This window comes from Microtus oregoni, unplaced genomic scaffold (assembly GCF_018167655.1).
Source record: "Microtus oregoni isolate MIOR12 unplaced genomic scaffold, Mior012 000001F_ref0000356, whole genome shotgun sequence".
Classification (NCBI taxonomy): domain Eukaryota; kingdom Metazoa; phylum Chordata; class Mammalia; order Rodentia; family Cricetidae; genus Microtus; species Microtus oregoni.
Genome location: NW_024543060.1, coordinates 85,575,708 through 85,596,147, shown reverse-complemented (window position 1 = coordinate 85,596,147; position 20,440 = coordinate 85,575,708). Strand labels below are relative to the sequence as shown.

At 43.5% G+C, this 20,440-nt stretch overlaps 2 protein-coding genes across 2 annotated transcripts in view; one reads left to right on the top strand and one right to left on the bottom strand.

Moving 5' to 3' along the window:
• Ccdc38 (coiled-coil domain containing 38) overlaps positions 1–7,226 on the top strand; it is a 36,122-nt gene extending 28,896 nt beyond the window's left edge. Inside the window, 5 exon segments of the mRNA XM_041676156.1 lie at positions 3,748–3,823; positions 3,826–3,896; positions 4,596–4,801; positions 6,461–6,554; positions 7,101–7,226. Of these exon segments, the coding sequence (XP_041532090.1) occupies positions 3,748–3,823; positions 3,826–3,896; positions 4,596–4,801; positions 6,461–6,554; positions 7,101–7,226 (573 nt within the window).
• An 806-nt stretch (positions 7,227–8,032) lies between these two features.
• Snrpf (small nuclear ribonucleoprotein polypeptide F) lies at positions 8,033–12,778 on the bottom strand. Its single transcript, XM_041671099.1, has 4 exons — positions 12,632–12,778; positions 10,934–11,059; positions 8,660–8,724; positions 8,033–8,167 (listed from the first exon to the last, which is right to left on the bottom strand). Exons 1-4 carry the CDS (start codon positions 12,632–12,634, stop codon positions 8,101–8,103), a joined length of 261 nt encoding a protein of 86 aa, XP_041527033.1. The 5' UTR covers positions 12,635–12,778; the 3' UTR covers positions 8,033–8,100.
• Positions 12,779–20,440: the final 7,662 nt, after the last annotated feature.

Below are 20,440 nucleotides of genomic sequence, written 5' to 3'. Positions count from 1 at the left end.
TGACAAGCTCATCTCTCCCAGCTGGATGCAAACCCCTCCATACAGGGACAATCCTGTCGATGAGCTCAGTGTCCCCATAGCGTCAATGCTCAATAAATGTTTGTTGAATGAATGACCAGGGTAGCTTTCGGTTCCACAAGAAACTCTGACTACCTCTGGTTTCATGGAAAGACCTCTAGGGAAATAAGAATCCAAAGCTGCTATGTGGGGCTAACGTTACATTTACGATCGCAAACTTTGACTTTTTAGACGGAGGTAGATTTGGGGAATGGGCTGCATTAGAAAACAGGCAACCATCCTCCCTTGCCTAGAGTTACTCAAGGCAAGGGCTGTTTCTGGCTGCTAGGCTCCTGCATGTCCTAAGGTATGATAGTATGATGTCTTAGCAGCTGTGGCAGGGACTGTGTTGACTGGAACAGTTCAGTTGCTTTTCTTTTTAATCAACCATTTTTTTTTAAACTGTGGTACCATATACAGAAAATTTACCATCTAACCATTTTGAGTGGGCAATTCAATGGCATTAAGTACGTTCACGCAACGTAATTGTTACCACGGCCTATTTCCCAAACTTCTCCATCACTTAGGCATACGCTTTTTAATATCTTAACCATTTTTGGATGTACGGTTTGGTGTCAAATATATTCACACTGTTCTGCAACCCATCTTAAGAATGCTTTTGGTCTGTACAACCCATCTTAAGAACGCCTTTGGTCTGTACAACCCATCTTAAGAACGCCTTTGGTCTGTACAACCCATCTTAACAATGCTTTTGGTCTTGTACAAGGTGCTTGCCCATTAAACACGCGCCCCCCATCCCTTCACCGCCCACATCTGCTTGTCGTCTCTTGGTCTCTTGGAAGGTGACTCTTTCTGTATCCTGTGCAAGTGGATATGTACAATACGTGTCCTCTGTCTAGACCTTGTGTGACTTGAGTACAATGTTCTCCAGATTCATCCACATCGTGGCAGGTATCAGAATTTTGCCCTTTTTAAGGCTAAACAATATTCCATCTTATGAACCACATACTTTATTTACTCATTCCTCTACTGATGGACACTTGGGTTGTTCTATCCTTCAACTCAATTCTGAAACCGACTACCCTGTAAGATAAAAGACAAATTATTTGTGACATTATTGGCATCCACACCTCAACCAAACCCCTCTAATTTCAGAGCAGGGGACGATGGGGAAAAGGCATCTTCATACTTTAAATATTGAGTCAATTAAGGGAAGGGAGAATCTAGGGCCAGGGAATGCCCAGATGGTAAGACCACTGAGGACTGCTTTGAAAATTCCTGTTTAAGTCCTGCTTAAGATTATCCACAAAATAAGAGTCTTAAGTAGGGCATTGGCAATTCATGGACAATTTGCAGGCACACTCTGGAGCATGGGATTAGTAACTCATAGTCTTCCAAAAGTAGGAAGTGTGGGATATGGAAGAAGGGGGGTAAACTGAAAAATTAGAAGTGGGTTTTTTGTTGTTGTTGTTTTTGATTTTGTTTTTGAGACAGGGTCACATAATCTAAAGATGGCCTGAGTTTCTCCTCCCACCCTTCCTTGAGGCTGGGATTACAAACATTTGCTACCAAACCTAGTTTCATGCAGTCTTTTTTCATGTTTAGTGTTCTGTCTGTGTGTATGCCTGCAGGCCAGAAGAGGGCACCAGATCTCATTACAGATGGTTGTGAGCCACCATGTGGTTGCTGGGAGTTGAACTCAGGACCTCTGGAAAAGCAGTCAGTGCTCTTAACCTCTGAGCCATCTCTCCAGCCCTTTCATGCAGTCTTTAGGTGCCTCTCAAGCATGCTAGACAGGCACAGGACCAAAGCTACACCCCTAGACACACGAATGAGGCATTATACAAAACATAATCTTTTATGAATAAACATCCTTTCCTAATCTTAAGTCCCCCCCCCCCGATTTATTGAGGACAATATAGCACAAATAATTTTGGTGTCATCATTAGGGACTTCAAATCTATAACAATAACATTTAATTCTTTCAAAACTGCCACACTCAACAAATGTATTCAACCCCTTAAAATTTTTTCCTCAGTATTTTTAAAATAAAAATTTAATAAGAATAACATTGACATTGACAAACAAGTAAGTCTGCCTTTAAAGGAATTTTCTCAAGCGAGCACAGCCCCCAGCAGTCCACAGAGGAGGGACTAAATTGACTCCTACCAGAACTCCGCCCTGGATCTCTCCATCCTTCAAGGCGATCCCTGTTTTAACGTCTCGCCATAGATTTGCTTTGCTGTTTTGAACGCTATAGACAGAACTGTAGCCTGTGTCTCCCCGCCCCCATGTTTACGGGGTCCGCCCACATGACTTTTCAGCAGCAGCGGTTTGTTTTTAGTGGTCTCGGGACGGCATGCTGGCTGAATTTGATCATCTCTGGTTTTATGTGTGTCCGCAAGGAAGGAGATACGGATTAGAAAAATGGAGTCCAGCCAGACGGTGGTGGCAGTACTCGGGAGGCAGAGGCAGACAGATTGGGATTTCGAGGCCAGCCTGGTCTACAAGAGCTAGTTCCAGGACCGGCACCAAAGCTACAGAGAAACCCTGTCTCGAAAATTCACAAAAAAAGAAAAAGAAAAAGGGACAGCTCTCCAGTTTTAAGTACTGTGCTGGTCCCATAGGATCCTGTTCACAGATGACAAGCACCAAGCACCTTATGCTATCCCGGTACTCGGTCTTCGATCCATCTTCCTGCACCCAGCGCCTACTGCCAGGATGGCCAATCCGAGCCGCTGCTCCTCCCACACGCTCTGGCCTGAGCCTGCCCTCTAGTGGCAGTTTAAAAGACTCATTTGCACATCTTGTCGCTAGCTGGCCTCAGCCTGGAAGTTTTCTTGGCTCGTTAGCTGTGGAGGACCAGGAGCTCGATCTCATTTACACAGCTGCCTTCTTTCATTTCCTTCTCTTAGTTCTTAATCTGTTATCTTGTTTTAACAAAGTATTTCATGTTGTATTTCCCTCTGCTGTTTGGCAGGGGGGAACTTGAAAAACACCATGAAAAGTCACCGTCTGTCTGTCCCCAGTGCTCTGTTCAAGGAGCCTTCAGAAACTTCCACTGGAACATTTTCCTACCAGTTTTTCTAAAAACCAGAATTAAATACTTTAAATTCCCATGTACATTAGAGTAAGTTTTTTTTTCTCTCTTCAAGAGAGGATCCATTGGTTGACCCAAACTCATGGCAATTATCTGCCTCAGCTAGGTGCTAGGATTATAGTTATGAACCCCACTTTCTAGCAAAGATTTTTTTAATGTAGTGTGCTACCCCCACACACACTTGGTGGTGTCCTTTCACATTTTTCCCCTTTTATATTTTTCTGCCCTTTAGCTGTCTCCAAGGTTTCTAAAAAGAATGTGTGGGTCTATAACTAGGAAACACAATAAGTGCTATGCTGTGATGGTGACAGATAGACAGGACTCATGGTAAATAGGATTCAGGATTTTCTTTTGTATTGTTTTGTATTTCCCTAAGTTTTCTTTAAAAAAAAAAAAGACGGTTCTTGTAGTATAAATGGAAATACAGTAAGTATTTAGAAAGTGAGACGCTAGGATCTTCAGAACATTTATTAAAGCAGGAGGCGGAGCAACATGCTGTTGGAAGCCTGAGGCCAATGGCGGCTCCGTGAGGCACCTGTGGTCTAGGCTGGGTCTCCCCAGCGGTGCAAGTCCACTGGCCTCGGGTGGGGTTTCCTTGACTGTGCTGTGACTTTCATCTTCTTGAGCAGAAGCGTGCAATCCTGGGGCAGGAACGTACATGGAAAACGATTTACTTTGTTGAGAAGTTTATTGAGTCCCTCTGGAGATAAAGGATGCTATCTTTCCTCTCCCGAGTTACGTTATCTACCAGCTCAAGAGACCGCAGCGCAGTGGCGAGGTACAGGGATTGGCGGGCTTCGGCCTAATTTCTTTAGAGTGGAATACAGCAATGGCGTCCCGTGGAGAGTTCTGATTTTCAACTCCTAAAAGGCTCTGTTTGGTCAGCCTAGGAATCTGTTTGCTTGAACACGCGCTTCTCTGAAAGAATGCATTCATTGATTCAGCAAACATTTATTAAGTGTGTAGCTATGTGCAGGACACTGATTTAGGGGTACACGGTAGCCAAAGCAGTAGCCCCTGCCCTACAATTCCCCCTCAAGAAGGGGACTGAGCACATATGCAAATAAATATCACAAAGCAGTATAGACTTTAGTGAGTGTAATAAAAATGGAGGAACACCATTATACTGCTTGTAGTACAGCGATTTTAGATATTTTGTCTGCTCTCAGAACATTTAGGGAATGTTTTATACACATGCTTGTAAATATTGTATATATTTTAATATAATCCCAGGTATCACTGTAATGACTATAAACTACAGCACAAATATCCCCTGCTACATGTTCTCACTAATCTGTCTTTTAAAGAAGCATTTAGGGAGTCGGGGGTGTAGCTCAGCGATAGAACGTTTGTTTACCATGCCTTAGGCCCTGGGTTTAAAGGACTTTTCATTGCTAACACGGTAGAGTGGAATTTTGCGTTTACTGACAGTGAGTGAATAGTGAAAGAATGTTTTCTGCTTTCTTCCTGAGCTCAGGAAAGGCTGATAGACTCGCTTAGTAAAAAGATTAATCAAGTCTACAGAGTCTGCATCGGAGATGCTGAGGTCGGCAGCCTGAATGCAGTTCAAAAGCTGGTCAAAGTCGAGTCTCGCCTGGTGGAGCTGAGTGACCTCATCGAATCTATTCCCAAAGAAAATGTAGAAGCCATTGAAAGGATCAAACAGAAGGAGCGACGGCAAAAGTATGGTCATACTCTTCTCAGTATAGCCAATGGCTTAGGTGGCTGCTTTTGTGTAACTCCCCCAGCTCCCTACCCCCATCAGCAACCTCTACGTGGCAAGCATTGCAACTGGGGGCGCAGGGTCAACGCATGCTCACCTCCCCAGAGAATATTCTTGAGAAACGAGTGTTATTGTTACTACAGGCAATGAGCACTCCGAACCAAAGGAGCTGGGAAAATAGTTTAGCAGGAACAACTACCCCAACCAGGATGGCTGTGGGGAGGGTCTCCAGTCATATGAGCACAGCTCAAGGGCTGTCATGTGCAGGATCAACACTGTGGGGCAGGTTCTACCGTCAGACCACAGGGTGAGTTGGTGTATAAGGCAGGAATGGCATGAAGCTCAGCGCTGTTTGGTGAGGGGTTCCCCCTGGGACACGTAGCTGGCACACACACTCTGGCTCATTTCCTCCCACGGACAGCCTTATAGGACTGTCATCATCCTCAAAACCTCACCCTTACAAGTTAAAGGTTTTCGTAGTCATTTCTTTTGGAGCTGTGATAGCATAACATCGTTGCTATCACACGGCACGTGGGGAATGCTGATGTAGTCAGTGTTCATGTTCTAGCGAAGGGGCACACGCAGAGGGGCAGGTGAGCACTGTGGCTCTGGTGTGGCAGATATGGGCATGGAGCTTGCCCTTTTAGCTACAACCACTGTGACGTAAGCAGGGAACATCTGTCTAGTCTATCTCATTAAGGCTGCTTTGTAGGCAGCTGTGATATTTATTTCATAGGGCTGATGTATCAAATCAATGTAAAAGCACTGAGCATGTGTGACATGCTAGCCATCGATATTGTTAATATTACTGGTGCACAGGGATACCATCTGCTCATGTAAAAATGAAGGTGACGGCTCTCACAGAATATGAAGCAAACTTATCTTAGCGGAGGATGGCTCCTGACACATGGCCTCAGGTTTTTATAGTAGCAACAGTCTTGAGAGTAAATTATAACTTATTTCCTACAGTAACATGCACACAGTCCTAGTTTTCAAAAGAACTTTTTCTCCTCAACCTTCCTAATACTACGACCCTTTAGTACAGTTTATACTATTTAGTTCCTACTTCAAAACTGTAATTTTGCTACTGTTATAGTAATGTAAATATGATATGCGGTATTTGATGTGACCCGTGTGAAGAGTGGTTTGGCCCCAGGTTGAGAAACTTTAAAGGCAGGTGAGGGAGGTAGCTGGGAGCTAAAGTAGCGGTGGTATAAAGGACTTCAGTGGGATGGAGAGGGGAAGGCATGGCCTTGCTTCCGACCAGACTGGGAAGAGGGACTTTTCCAAAATGATGAAATCAAATGCCTTACCATTGCCAAATATTCAAAGCCATCGCTATGGGAACCTTACACGTGGATAGTTCATTATCAAGCAACACAAATGTAGATGTTTAGCCGTCCGGAGAGATGGCTCAGCGGTTAAGCACTGTTCAAGGCCCGATCACCCTTCCTGCCAAAGGCCCCAAGTTCGATTCCTGCTGAACGCACGGCTCGCAGCCATCCGTCCTGAGCTCTGGCGCCCTCTTGTGGCCCATGGGGGGGGGAACAAATGTAGATGTTTTGCTTTTTATGAATTAGAGAATTTCTAATAAGAATGTACCTCCTTACCTATGACAGGCTGCGTGAAGAGAAGATGAGAGAAAAGCAAAGACACCAGGAGGAGCGGCTAAAAGCTGCTCTGGAAAGAGCAGTAGCACAGCCCAAGAAGAAGGTTTGTGTTCTGCCAGCATGGTCCCTAGTCCAGTCCACATGAGAACTGCCCAACCTTCCGAGGCACACTGGGGATTCCGATCATGATCAGCACAACATGGCAGTTCCCTCACCCAAACACCTAAGTTATACACATTCACTAGAGAAGGGAGAGGTATGAATCACAGGTTTCCTTAAAAGCTCCTAATGCAAACACTTCCAAGACCCAACAAGGATTAAAATGGTTTTCTCAAACAGGCTCAACAACGCACCTCGCAGCCATTGAAGGGAAACCCAGGTAGAGCACTAGGGAAGGCAACGTTAGTGGCCAACACGGTGCTCTCCTAGCCAGTCGTATTTGAGCTACTGCTCCTTAACTTTCTGTTCATCACTCCACCGTCTTCGGTATTCTAAAGGTGCCCCCATTTGCCAAGCATGCTGGACATCTATCCATCTCCTATAACTCCTATTTTAAGCCATTTTATTCATGTAAAGAGTTCAATATTGACATTCTACATACTGCAACAGAAACGTTATGCCAAAGAAAATTATGTTTTTCCTGTTTCAGCTGGGAAGACGACTGGTCTACCGTTCGAGACCTCGATCTGATAGTAAACAGGAGTTACTTTTAATTGGTGATACAAGAACAAAAACACAGGAGGAAGAGTATTTTTTTAGTTCAACAGGAGCATGAAGACATTTAATCAGCAAATGTTTTATACGACGTTGGCATTCAGTGATGCAAGGCTGACGTTTACAGGAGTAGGCATGGCAGCTGTTGTCTTCTGCAAAGCCACTGCTCAGTGCCATCACCCCATGAGCTAAGAAATACTGTACTTTAGGTTGTCCCCTTTGGAGACACATCCAAAGGACTTTATTGATAGAATTATAGGAAGCATGATTTATAGCAGAATGACCTCCCTCCCTCAAAGCATGAGAATTTTAGTCATATTTTCTAAAGCAATAAGGAAGTTCATTGCTACGAATGTACATTTTAACAATGTGCTATTCTGAAAACAACTGGACAGGCTTAAAATGTACAAACTATAGACTATGGCCTCAGATTATGAGACTGGTTACCTCACAGTAAGCTCCGACAACTCAGTGAACAAACCACACACCTTTAGCTTGAACGTCGGTTTCTGTTATGCTCTATCTCCGTAATTATTTCAGTTTTCATTAGTCTATACTGATATATAATTTATTAATACAATAAATATAAATACTAAGGAAATGTTTAACTTTAAGCATGTTAAAGTGGTTTGAAAACCTTAAACGACACAGCTAAGTCTCAGTTAATACAATTACCATGGCTGAAACTCACCTTCAGAAAAGTTCTAAAGCACAAACTTATTTATCCTTTATAGAAAAAATCAGTGGGCTTACCAAAAAGTCACCCTGAATAAAACTGGGGGCTCTTGAAGCATTAGTTCTATGATTATCCATTGCTTCAATATTTGCGCTTTGCATACAAGTGTCTGCATAGAAATAGTTCAAAAGTCAAGTTGAAAAGACCCAAATCTTTATTGTATAGAAATACATATATATAAAAAAAAACCTCAAAGATGCTATTCTCTCATTTCCCCATCTTCCTCCTCCTCTTCAACGCCTCGGATATAAAGAACATTATTACACCTGTAAACAAAACAAAGGTCCGTTTTGATTCACTCAAACCACGCACAATCATCACTGCTCCATTTTCAAATTGGATACTAAACTCAGCTTGTCACCCTCCTCTGTGGTGCTATACAGACATGTTTAAAAGCACACGGCACATGCTTCTAGCACTGTCATCACAATTTCACCTGCAACTTATCAGGATAGAGATATCATACTAGAAAATGAATACAACAAATCCTCGGCAGCTAGACTTCAAAGTTGTGTAACCCAGGACACTGAGACAGGTTACAGCTCAGGACGGGGAAATGTAATCAACAGTAGGAAAACCTTGAGGATGAACTGAAATCTCCCAACAAATTTAGTAATTTCAAAGGCTTCTAAAGTCTAGATGCAGAGAACTGTTAAATCTTTTGGCTTTTTTCCTTTAAAGTAATTCCCAAACTAAAAGACTGATGTAAGCAGATTGAGTTTCACCAGTAACTCCTCACACACAAACGCGCTCATTACCTTATTAGAACTTCACCCAGATGTCCAGACAACGCACCGTCTATGTATTCTTCTGTATTTGCAAGCTTTAGATAGAAAGAAAGATGTTAGTATAACTGCACAAGAAGAGAACAGTGTGGCACCTGCTGGTGAGGGCAGTGACTGAGATGAGACTTCACCAACTCAGACTGTATCGTAATTAGTAAGTAGAAAATTAGCTTTCTGTTACTCTTGTATCTGGATCTTCTGTATTAAGACATGCATGGTACAAAACTAATATATAATAAAGCTTGTTTCAAAGCTGTTATGCCTTCTAGATGTTATTTCTGATTATCAAAGAAAGCTTCCATTCCAATATGAGTTATAACTTTTCAAGTTTCTAAAAATCCAAAGAATCAGACATTAACTTTTTCTCACAGCAAAACATTATGGATCATATTAAGATGGGTGTACAAAACCTATGACTAAAATATATTAACCAAACCAAAGAAGATTTTGAAAAATTCATGTACTCATTTGGGAGGAAAAAAAAAATCAAGACAAGAATCATCTGTAAAATTATTTCAGCCAAACTCTATTCCAATTTTAAATTTAAAATGTTTAGCTGGCATTCTCATATTTAAAAAAAAAAAAACAAAAAACCCACTACCAATGCCATATGGGACCACCAAGGGCAAAATAAGAGAAGGACTCTTCCTTCATAAGCAGGTGGTGGACATGAAAAATAGGAAGATGTGGTGTAAGGCATTTAAAACCCGCTAGGTGTTTCTTCTCTGGAGGAAAACAAAACACCTAGAGAACTTATCACCAAAAACACGTTTGTGAGACTACTCATTTTGTATAATTGCTATCAGATGTAATACATGAAGAGCCACTGATTTTACATGTCCCAACACTTAACTGGCTTCTAAATTACAATAATGCCCCAAAGCTTCCCATCGTGTATTAAATCCAAACCCCTCACCACTGCTGAAGAAGCTCTCTCTGACCCCGACTCTGCTGCGTGCACCCTGAACACACCGAGCATGCCTGTGGACGGACGCTTTGCATCTGCTGCCCTTTTCAACTGAGGCGATTTCTCCGGGATGCTCATGGCGTGTTTCTTACTGCATCCTCTAGCCCCTTGGTTTGCTTTATCATGGTGCTGTGTATCATACCTGATTATCTCTTACATTATCATCTCCCACCACCGAATCAAGAACCAATCAGTACCATCACAGCACCAACCAGACAGTAAGTTTTGGCTAAATGAGGCAACTCAGAAACTAGGCTTACTCAGATACATTTTGTAACTTGGGGAAGCTACATTTAGGAAATGTAGCCAAATATAAGGTGGTCTCATGTATTCTGAGCTGGTCTTTAACTCTCCATGTAGTTGAAGAAGATGCTTAACTTCTGGTCCTCCTACCTCTTATCACCGAATGATGGAATTACAGGCTTTCATCACCACTCTGAGTTATGAGGTGCTGGGGTAGAACAAAACTTACTTTTAAAACACCACTCTGTGGTTTGTCAGCATATTCATAAAACTGAACTTTCCTCACTAATTCCACAGTATTTTTCACTGTGATTTTTCTATAGCCTTTGTGAATGACTCATTTCAAGAATTTTCCAGAACAAAAACTTTCATATGCTTGTTAGCTACATTTCTGGTTAAGGTATCCATGTAGCTAACCTTTAAGACCTGGACAAAAACCACAACCAAACCACCACAAACAAAAAATAAAAATAAAAAAAACAGACAAAGGCACATGTCTTTAATCTCTATACTAGGGAGGCAGAGTCAGGCAGATGACTATGAGTTCGAGACCAGCCCAGTCTACATGGCGCGTCCCAGGCTAGCCAGGGATACACCATGAATCACTACATAAGCGAAGGCACAGTCCATTTCCAGTTCTTCTGTTTCATGTTTCTGTTCCATGACAAAATGCTGTCAGCGAATCGCTTTCATGCTGTGTTTTTAGAACTCATTAAAACAATTTAAAATTTTCTCTTATAGATTCTTTGAAAAAGGAAGTGCTGGGAGGTTTTGGTTTCTGTAATAAAATGGTATCAGAAACCAGACGCCAAAGCTCTTCTTTCTTTGGCTGTCATAGTAAAGTTCATGGTGGGGTTCTGGTTTGATTCTGGGTCTTAGTACTAAGTAAATCAGTTCAACATCTTCCCTGCAGGGCACTTTAATCCTCAATTCTGCTTTCTGTTTGTCAGTTTAATTGTGTACTTATCAGTCACAGTAAACCTCTGAGGAGACGGTGAAATAAACAGTCTTACTGTTGCCGGCACTCCTGGGCTTACCTGCATGTTCATGTAGCCATCGACAGAGACCAGGTAGCCCTTATATTCCATCCCCCACTTGAGTTTCACCATCACTGGTTTTCCTGTCAGTCCATTGAGAAAAGGCTTGGGATTGAGGGGTAAACTCTGCAAGAAAACAAAAGCACCATTTGATCGTTTTTGCTCAGCTCGGCTTCCACCTCTACCAAACCATCAAGCAAGACTTCAGGGGCATCTAGTCAGGGCCAACTTGATTCACCGGCACGTTACAATTTGTTGGAGAGTGTCAGATATATTTAAATACCCATTTAGTCAACTTCACATTTAACTCATTGACAAAGCAATCAAATACTGAATACTAGGTGGGGGTGGAGAACGCACAATGGCAAAGCACTGGTCTGGCATGCAAGAGGCCACTGGTTCTATTCCAAGCAGTGTTGAGACAACAAAAACCCCCAAATACCTACTCACTACCCACGCTCTAAAGAAATAAAGGCACTCGTCTGAGGAGATTGCTGCAGACATAAGAAGAGTGCCCAATGCAAAACGACAGAAAGATGCAGAGGGCAAATCAGGTTCACTTTCACTGTGGGAGGCAGGACTGGGTCTCCAGTTTTTATCATGACCAGTGCCTCTCAATGCAACTGTATCAAGCTTATTCTGCAAAAATCAATAATTCCCTTTAAATTCAGGACCAACAATCCCAAATCTACTCATCCATCATCCCAAAGAAATTGAGAAGTTTGGTTAATAAACTGTAAGATGAGGGGATCTTGGAGGGCAGGATCTAAATCAGTAGCCAATTTCCACTGCCTATAATTTATCATCCACAAAGCAACCACTATTTTTAAAGCATCTATCAAGTCATGTGATGTCGTGGCTTAAAAAACGCTCCAATGTTCTCCAACTGCGCTTGAAGGAGACAAACTTCCTAACAGGCCTTGAGAGACCTAGGAATCGAGCCCAGGTCTTCTGCAAGGGCGAGAAGCCAACACTTCCAGCACGTGTCAGCATGAGCGGTCCTTAATTCAAAACCACTATTGCAAGCACCTGTTGGCTCCCGTGGATTTCAACTGGTCAACCTACTTTCTGGTTAGGGCTCGCGCGTGACACACTCTTCCACCTGCTCTTCCTGTCACTTAGATTTCCGGTGAAGTGCCACCTTTTAAAGAGGGGTGCTTCTCCTCGGCGCTCTAACTTCCCAAGGCGCCTTCCCAGGGCATCCTGTCAGCTTCCCGCTTAGCGATGGCCACTACGCGCCAATTGCTTACATCTGGAACGGGCTGTTCATCTGCCTCCCTCCCTCCCACACCTGAGAAACTGCAGGGTCTGCATGAGTCCCTGGCGCCCTAAAAACAGCATCAGATGAATGGAGGGGTGGCCCGGGCCTTCGGTTCCAGGGAACAATGAGCTTGGGGTGTCAACCTCACGGAATGATGAAGGCGCACTGTGGCGTATGCTCGCGGGGAGCGAAACCCCGCTTCAGTTTACCCCTTCCCTGTGGCCCCAAACAACGCGGCAAAAGGCGGCCGGGGGACTCGGGGACGGGAAGGGGTCCGAGGCGCGCGCTGCAGGGCTTCCCTCCGCCGGGCGGGGAGAAGGAGCGAGCGTGCAGCCGCGCGGCGCCTCATGGGGATGAATGGACGGCGCTTGCCCGCCGCAAGCCCCGCCAAGCCGGGCCGTCCCCCTCGCCCTGCCCACAGGGCTCGTCCTCCTTACCATCGCGAACACCCGCGAGCGCTACACCCCGCTCGCCGCCGACCCCGCCGCTGCAAACCCCTCGTGCGTGACCGGAGCAGCAGCCGCAGACCCGGACCGCGCAGCGCTCGGAGAAATGGCCGCCAAAAGTAAAGGCGTCACCTTTCACCTCCCGCCCGCGTTCTCTCGGCTTCGGTGATTGGACTCAAAGAACGCGCTTGCTGATTGGAGGAGATGGCGAGCGCTGTCTCCTGGCAACCAGAGGAAAGCGCGAGTTTGCATCTCAGTGCCAGGCAACGTCTAAAGTGGGGCAACTGAACCGCCCCGGGTTTTTCTGCTTCGCCGCAAGGATTTTCTCTGTTTCTCCCTGGAGAGCCGACGGTTTTTTATTTTATTTTATTTTATTTTTATTTTTTATTTTTATTTTTCTGTTTTGTTTTATTTCGTTGTGTTTTGTTTTTGCTATTGCAAGTTTATTACTCTGTCCTTCAGCGGAGAGAACGAGTTCGGGTTCTGGAGGTCCCTGCTCACCTTCCCACAGATGCAGCACTTGGGGAGCGCCCCTGGCGTGGTCCCCTTTAACGCGAGAGGACTCTATTTTAGAATGCCCACTTGCCGGTTTTTAATAGAAGCTGGGGAAGGCGAGACTACTTGAGCGCAAGAGAAAGGCACCGAAGTGGGGTCAGTACAGAGGTTGAGACCGGGTCAAGTCGAGTCGGGGTGGCTCTGTCGTTCTGATTTCTAATCTTAGCCAGTTCCAGAGACCAGGGCGGTCCCTTTACATGTGTTTTTAAATAAGAATATAGGGAATTAACCCATCCAGGGTTAATCTAACGGATGGAAAGATATCGATCAGAATCCCATTTAATTTTCCCATAATCCCAATGTTTTAGATACCGGTTCTCTTGTGATAGGAAGCCCGTGTAAAAACAGTACCTTTTTTTTTTCTTTATCGGGAGACCTAACCCTATATGAATCAAAAATTGTTCCCGAGTAACTGAAGATTTCAGATTGGCCTAGGCCTAAAGACTATCAATTATATTATTAAAATATGCTGACAACGAGCTGGAGTGTTGGTTCCACTTGCAGGAGACCTGGGTTTGATTCTCGGTACCCACATTCACAACCATCCAAAATTTCATCTCCAGGGGAATTCATCTCTCTTTCTCTCTCTCTTGACTTCTGTGGGCACCAGACACTGCTGTAATGCAATACATACTTGCAAAAATAAGATTGCAAAAAAAAAAAAAAACAAATCTAAAAAAATACATGGTAATAGAAGAACAATTAATTACTGGTCCTGGCACTCAACTACACTCCAATTATTAATTCTGAATTGACAAATCATAAAATTTAAGCTCAGAACCCTGGGGATACCTAGTCTGACTTCTAACTTAATTCTGTAGGTGATGAAATACCGTGTATTAGACCCATAACAGATGCCTGTTAGTGTTTTTCTCCTTACAGTAAGTTATCTGTTGCAGCCTGCAAAGGTCTTAGAGAGCCTTGTAAAACACACGAGATGATTTTCCATGCTCGTGGTATACTGTGGGGAAGGGGGCGCTCTGTTCTTACCCACTTGTCCTGGATTGTGATTAAACCCGCATTAATGCAAACATGACTAATTTGGAATTTATGAGAATTCCATTGGAGCTGAACTTAGCCATTGTTCTCTGAAAAAGAAAAACATAACTAAGAAAATGACTTGCATAAAAAAGCATCCTAAATGACTCCCTAGCAAGCCACAGAGACTTTCTGACTTGGAGGTGACCCAGAGACCATCAAAAAGGTGCATGCTTAAACAAAGGCCATGGCTTCCAGGAAGATCGAGGTAAACGAATCAGCACCTCGCTTTTCTATTCCTGGCGCATCACTTGGTAAGCCAAGCCAAGCCAAGCTTATGTCTCGGAAAGCATAAAGTGAGGTTTGTTTTTTCAAAGGCTACCTTTATCTTCCAACACCTGATTGCATCCAAACCAAATCTCCCCTCCCCTTCCCCCTGGCACCCTCAGCACACTCCTTCCCACTCCACACCCTCTTGTTTTAAAAGTAACCCACTGAGTTAGATCCAGGCTTCCCGCTGGGATGCTGACTGATCTCGGACAGAACTACAGCTACTGTAAGATCCTAAGGTCAATGGACACATCGTCAACGTCATAACCAGAAGATGACATTGCAAGGCGCTGCTCCCCATCCACCAGCTCTTATTGTCTTTCCACACACCCCTCCCCTCTTCTACTGGGACTGCCGATCCTGGTGGGAGGTCTATGTCCCTTTTAGGGCGTGAGCCTAGCTAGTCACTAATTCTCAGCACTTTTGACCAGTTATGAATGTCGGCATTAACGCTGACCAACGCAGAGAGGAATGTCTCTGACCAACAAAGAGGGCAGCACTAACCCATATGTGTGTATACATACATACATACATACATACATACATATAAACACAAATGGGCAGCATACCCATTTAGCAAAACCCATTCAGCATACCCTGGACAAAAAGTATCAGGTCCCCCACTCCCACTCCCCACCCCCAAGGGCCTGTGACCTCCCTAGCTGTGATGAATCTTTTACCATATTTACAATACCAGGCAAGAATTCCCTCTTGTGATAGGCCTCAAACCTGACAACCTGGGTTTGATCCCCACAAACCCAGGACCCACGTGATGGAGGAAGATACATGCACACATGCCGCAAAATGAATAAAGATATAACTAAAATTTATATTAAAGAATTACGTTTTTCTAGCACTAGAGATGCTGAGGCAGGAGGATTATCATGAGTTTGAGGCTAACCTGGGCAAAACCGTAAAAAGAAAAAAAGAGTATTAATCTCACCATGACCAACACATAGCGCAGTACCAATGAACAAGACTTTATAGATACATACTTGAGAGATATACTCACTGCGTGACAGAAAGCTTGTGGGATTTTCTAGAATATCACCCGAGTGTAACTCCCCAAGACATCTAACCTCGGGGAGCCTGGGTGGTGTTTTAATGTCCAAGACACTAGAAAAAAATGTCCCTATGCATTGTAGAAATGAATTGTACAAGGAATTGTAGAGACACAGCATTTGATCTTAACTGCAGTGTTCCAAAGACCTGGTATTTGTCTTTGGGTGTTGAGAACCAGTAAAGACAGAAGTTGGGCTGGAGAGATGGCTCAGTGGTTAAGAGCACTAGCTACACTTCCAGAGGTCCTGAGTTCAATTCCCAGCAACCACATGGTGGCTCACAATCATCTGTAGTGAGATCTGGTGCCCTCTTGTGGCCAGCAGGGACACAGGCAGGCAGAACACTGTATAATAAATGAATAAATCTTCAAAAAAAAAAAGATAGAAAAAGTTATCATTCTACAGCAATCTTAGTTCTGTTATTACTTTCTGCTAGCCTCCTTTATTATATAATTATTTTTTGGTTTTTCGAGACAGGGTTTCTCTGTGGCTTTTGGTGCCTGTCCTGGAACTAGCTCTTGTAGACCAGGCTGGTCTCGAACTCACAGAGATCCGCCTGCCTCTGCCTCCCGAGTGCTGGGATGAAAGGCGTGCGCCACCACCGCCCGGCTGCATCAGTATTTTCTTGTCCGTGCTTCTACTTCACCCCTTAGCCGTTGTTCGCTTGGCAAATAAACAGAACTCATTTTTGCGGGACGTGGCCAGTGTACCTGTCTGGGAGCTGATAAACTGTGAACGCAGGTAGCCCTGTAGGACATTCTCGGGGGAAAGTAAAAAGGTTTCTTTCATCGTAAGATGGGGCTTTGGTTTGGTTTGATTCTGCTGAGGCTGACTCTAAAGGTTAAGAAAGAACAAAGATGCTGACAGAGGCTACAGCTGGACAGAGGGTGTTCTGTATTCTCCTTCACTGAAGGCATTACCCCTGGGAAGAGACATTTAAACTCTCCTTTTCCATGAGGAGGTTGGAGGCCACATACTGAAAGCATTACTTTGCCATCTTTGCTCAGTGATCTTAACTGACTTCTCATCCCGACCACTGAAAAACAACTTCTCAAAAAATGTCCTGCTTGGAGCCATGCTAACTATTGCTTTGAGTATTTTACTTTGGTTAAAATAAAACAGTGGCATTAACACTTGAATTGAGGTTACTCCAAAATCACGCTAAACATATAAAAGCTTAGAAGAAACAAACAAACACCAACCATTTTTGAGAATTGGCCATTTAACAAAGCCAAACAATATTATTTTCAAAAATAAGAAATAAATCCAAATGGCCACTGTCTTGACAGAGTGCAGTGACACCTTGCCAACACTAGATGTCGTCTTACCTCCAGAATTGGATTTAGCCTGAGATCTTTCTGGCAGAAGTGAGCTGAGTTGGGCTGTTGTTTACCTGTTTCTCTGGTTGGTAAGGAAAATGAAAATTTCAGATTTCACTAGCAGTGTGTAAAGACACTAGGAATCACTACAACACTTAAGATTTACTCAATGTCTTTCCTTCAGGTTCTGTGTCCCTACACACTACTGGTGACATTTGTTGTTGCTTTATTGTTGTTGTTGTTGTTTGTTTGTTTGTTTGTTTGTTTTTTGAGACAGGGTCTCTCTGTCCTGGCTGTCCTGGAACTCACTCTGTAGACCAGGCTGGCCTCGACTTTATAGAGATCAGCTTGCCTCTGCCACCCAGAGTGCTGGGATCAAAGGTGTGAACCATCACCGCCCGGTGGGCATTATGTTTTGACAGGACTTACTGTGTAGCCCAGGTTGGCCCTAACTTGAGATTCTCTGCCTATCTATGGCTTGTGCCACCACACCCAAATCCCAGTCACTAAAGTAAGTATTGGCCACAGTCTCACGCCGAATCATCCTGACAACTTTTGCTTCTTTAATAAAATGTTCTGTCTGCTCGAAAAAACGGTACTCAACTTCATTTGGAAAAGCAAAAAACCCAGAACAGCCAAAACAATCCTGGGCAATAAAAGAACTTTCTGGAAGCATCACAATCCCTGACTTCAAACTCTACTACAGAGCTACAGTACTGAAAACAGCCTGGTACTGGCATAAGAACAGATAGGAGGACCAATGGAACCGAATAGATGACCTGGATGTCAATCCACACTTCTTTGAACACCTGATCTTTGATAAAGAAGCAAAAAAAAATATCAAATGGAAAAAAGAGAGCATATTTAACAAGTGGTGCTGGCATAACTGGATATCAATATGTAGAAAAATGAGACCCATATCTATTACCATGCACAAAACTCAAGTCCAAATGGATCAAAGACCTCAACATAAAGTCAGCCGCACTGAACCTTATAGAGGAGAAAGTGGGAAGTACACTTGAATGCATTGACACAGGGAACCACTTCCTAAATATAACCCCAGCAGCACAGACACTGAGAGAAACATAATAAATGGGACCTCCTGAAACTGAAAAGCTTCTGTAAAGCAAAGGACATAGTCAACAAGACAAAACGACAGCCTACAGAATGGGAAAAGATCTTCACTAAACCCACATCAGACAGAGGTCTGATCTCCAAAATATACAAAGAACTCAAGAAATTGGTCATCAAAAGAACAAATAATCCAATTTTAAAAAATGGAGTATAGACCTAAACAGAGAACTCTCAACAGAGGAATCTAAAATGGCTGAAAGACACTTAAGGAAATGTTCAACATCCTTAGTCATCAGAGAAATGCAAATCAAAACAACTCTGAGATTCCATCTTATACCTGTAAGAATGGCCAAGATCAAAAACACTGATGACAACTTATGCTGGAGAGGTTTTGGGGAAAAGGGAACACTCCTGCATTGCTGATAGGAATGCAACCTGCTTCAACCCCTTTGGATGTCAGTGTGCCGATTTCTCAGAAAATTAGGAAACAATCTTCCTCAAGACCCAGTATACCCCTTTTGGGTATATATCCAAAGGATGCCCAATCGTGCCACAAGGACATGTGATCAACTATGTTCATAGCAGCTTTTTTTGTCATAGCCAGAACCTGGAAACAACCTAAATGCCCTTCGTTCGAAGAATGGATAAGGAAAATGTGGCACATTTACACAATGGAGTACTACACAGAGGAAAAAATAATGACCGCTTGAATTTTGCAGGAAAATGGATGGAGCTAGAAAACATCATTTTGAGTGAGGTAAGCCAGACCCAGAAAGACAATTATCACATGTACTCACTCATAGGTGGTTTTTAAACATAAAGCAAAGAAAGCCAGCTTACAAATCACAATCCCAGAGAACTTAGACAACAATGAGGACCCTAAGAGAGACTTACATAGATCTAATCTACATGGGAAATAGGAAGTAGAAAAAGACAAGATCCCCTGAGTAAACTGGGAGCATGGGGACCTTGGGGGAGGATTGAAGGGGGCAGGGGAGAGACAAGGAGGGGAGCAGAGAAAAATGTAGAGCTCAATAAATATCAATTAAAAAAAAGAAAAAAATGTTCTGTCTTTCTATGTTAATTCCAGATGTCAGACTTAAGAGATCATCTTGCCATTACCTTTGACAGCTGGAAAGTCATTACCATCTAGAACTCCTCACTCAGGGAGAAGTTCAGTGTGGCCTGCAGCCGCTCTTCAGATCAAGGGATTTCCTTTCTCTTATAGTTTCAGTAATGATTGTAAAATACATGAAGATTATGCGGCTCTTTCTCTCCTTGCCCCCCCCCCCCTTTTTAAAAGAGACAGAGTGTCTTTCTATTACTCAGGCTGTCTTGAAATTCCATATGTAGCCTAGGCTGGCCTGGAACTTGCTATGTGGGCCAGGCTAGCCTCAAACTGATAACTGTCCCATCTCTGAATGTTGGGACTATAGGCATCCACCATCACACCCGCCTGTAACAGAATCTGTAAGGCCTGTTCTTCATATTAAGCAATAACTTGGTGGCAGTATTTTGATAGTTCTAACTCACTGGGATCCAACTCCTTAAGGCCGTACAGCAGTATTTGCTTGAAATCATTTTGTGTAATGCACGTGCCCACCACTTATCTACTGAAGAGCAGGGGAATTTTCCACAGCTTTCCAGTGTCTACCTGGTATCTGAGCTGGCGAACAGCAGAGGAGCCAGCAGCCCCAGGAAATGGTGAGGACCTGGGCCAGGTTGCGAGCTCAGCCATTAGAACATCGGCTGAGAGACCTGGAATGAGTCAGTTATGAACTCCATGGCCTGGGGCAAGTCACTGCGACCTCTCTGCTCCTCATCTGTAAAATGGGACTAAGGACAGCGTGTCTGTCATAAGATTGTTGTGGAACTGGTCTCTCTTGTCAGTGTTTATTTAGACTTTACCTCAGTACCTGGAAGATGGCATTCGACAGTAGATATTAAATGATTATTTGCTAGCTATGAAAATGTTTGCGTGTTTATAGAAAAATTAGTTTAGGAGGCCTCTTAGGCTTATAGTGATAAATTCTATTATTATACTGCCTTAGTGACGGGTCTTTCTTGTCACTTTTTAGTCTACTCAAAAATCCAAAACCATCTTATCTACCCCCATTCCCTTAATCGCTCTATTCCCTGGTGTAGTTTGCTTTATGTGCAAGGTTTTTGTTTTTATTTGCGGGGTTGTTTTCTCTTGTTTCGTCGAAGACAATGTCTTACTATACATCCCAGGCTGGTCTTCACCGTGACAGTTTTCCTGCTTCAGCCTCCCGAAGTGCAGGGATGGCAGGCCTGTGTCACCATAGCCATAGACAGTATATAATATGGTATACAACACAGTATATAATACACGGTGTTATATAGCCAAGTCACACAGCAGGCCTCAAAAGAACATTCCGAGTTTTCATACACACTTCCCAGCACTAGGGCAAATTCTCACGGGGCGAATAAACAGTATAGGAGAAATTAAAATGGAAATCACT

What these genes read in the sequence shown, in the direction of transcription:
- Snrpf (XM_041671099.1), bottom strand. An exon ending in ATGGCTACATGAACATGCAG is followed by an intron (nt 8,725 to 10,933) that starts GTAAGCCCAGGA and finishes TTCTATCTAAAG; the next exon opens with CTTGCAAATACAGAAGAATA. An exon ending in CTGGGTGAAGTTCTAATAAG is followed by an intron (nt 8,168 to 8,659) that starts GTAATGAGCGCG and finishes TTTTGTTTACAG; the next exon opens with GTGTAATAATGTTCTTTATA.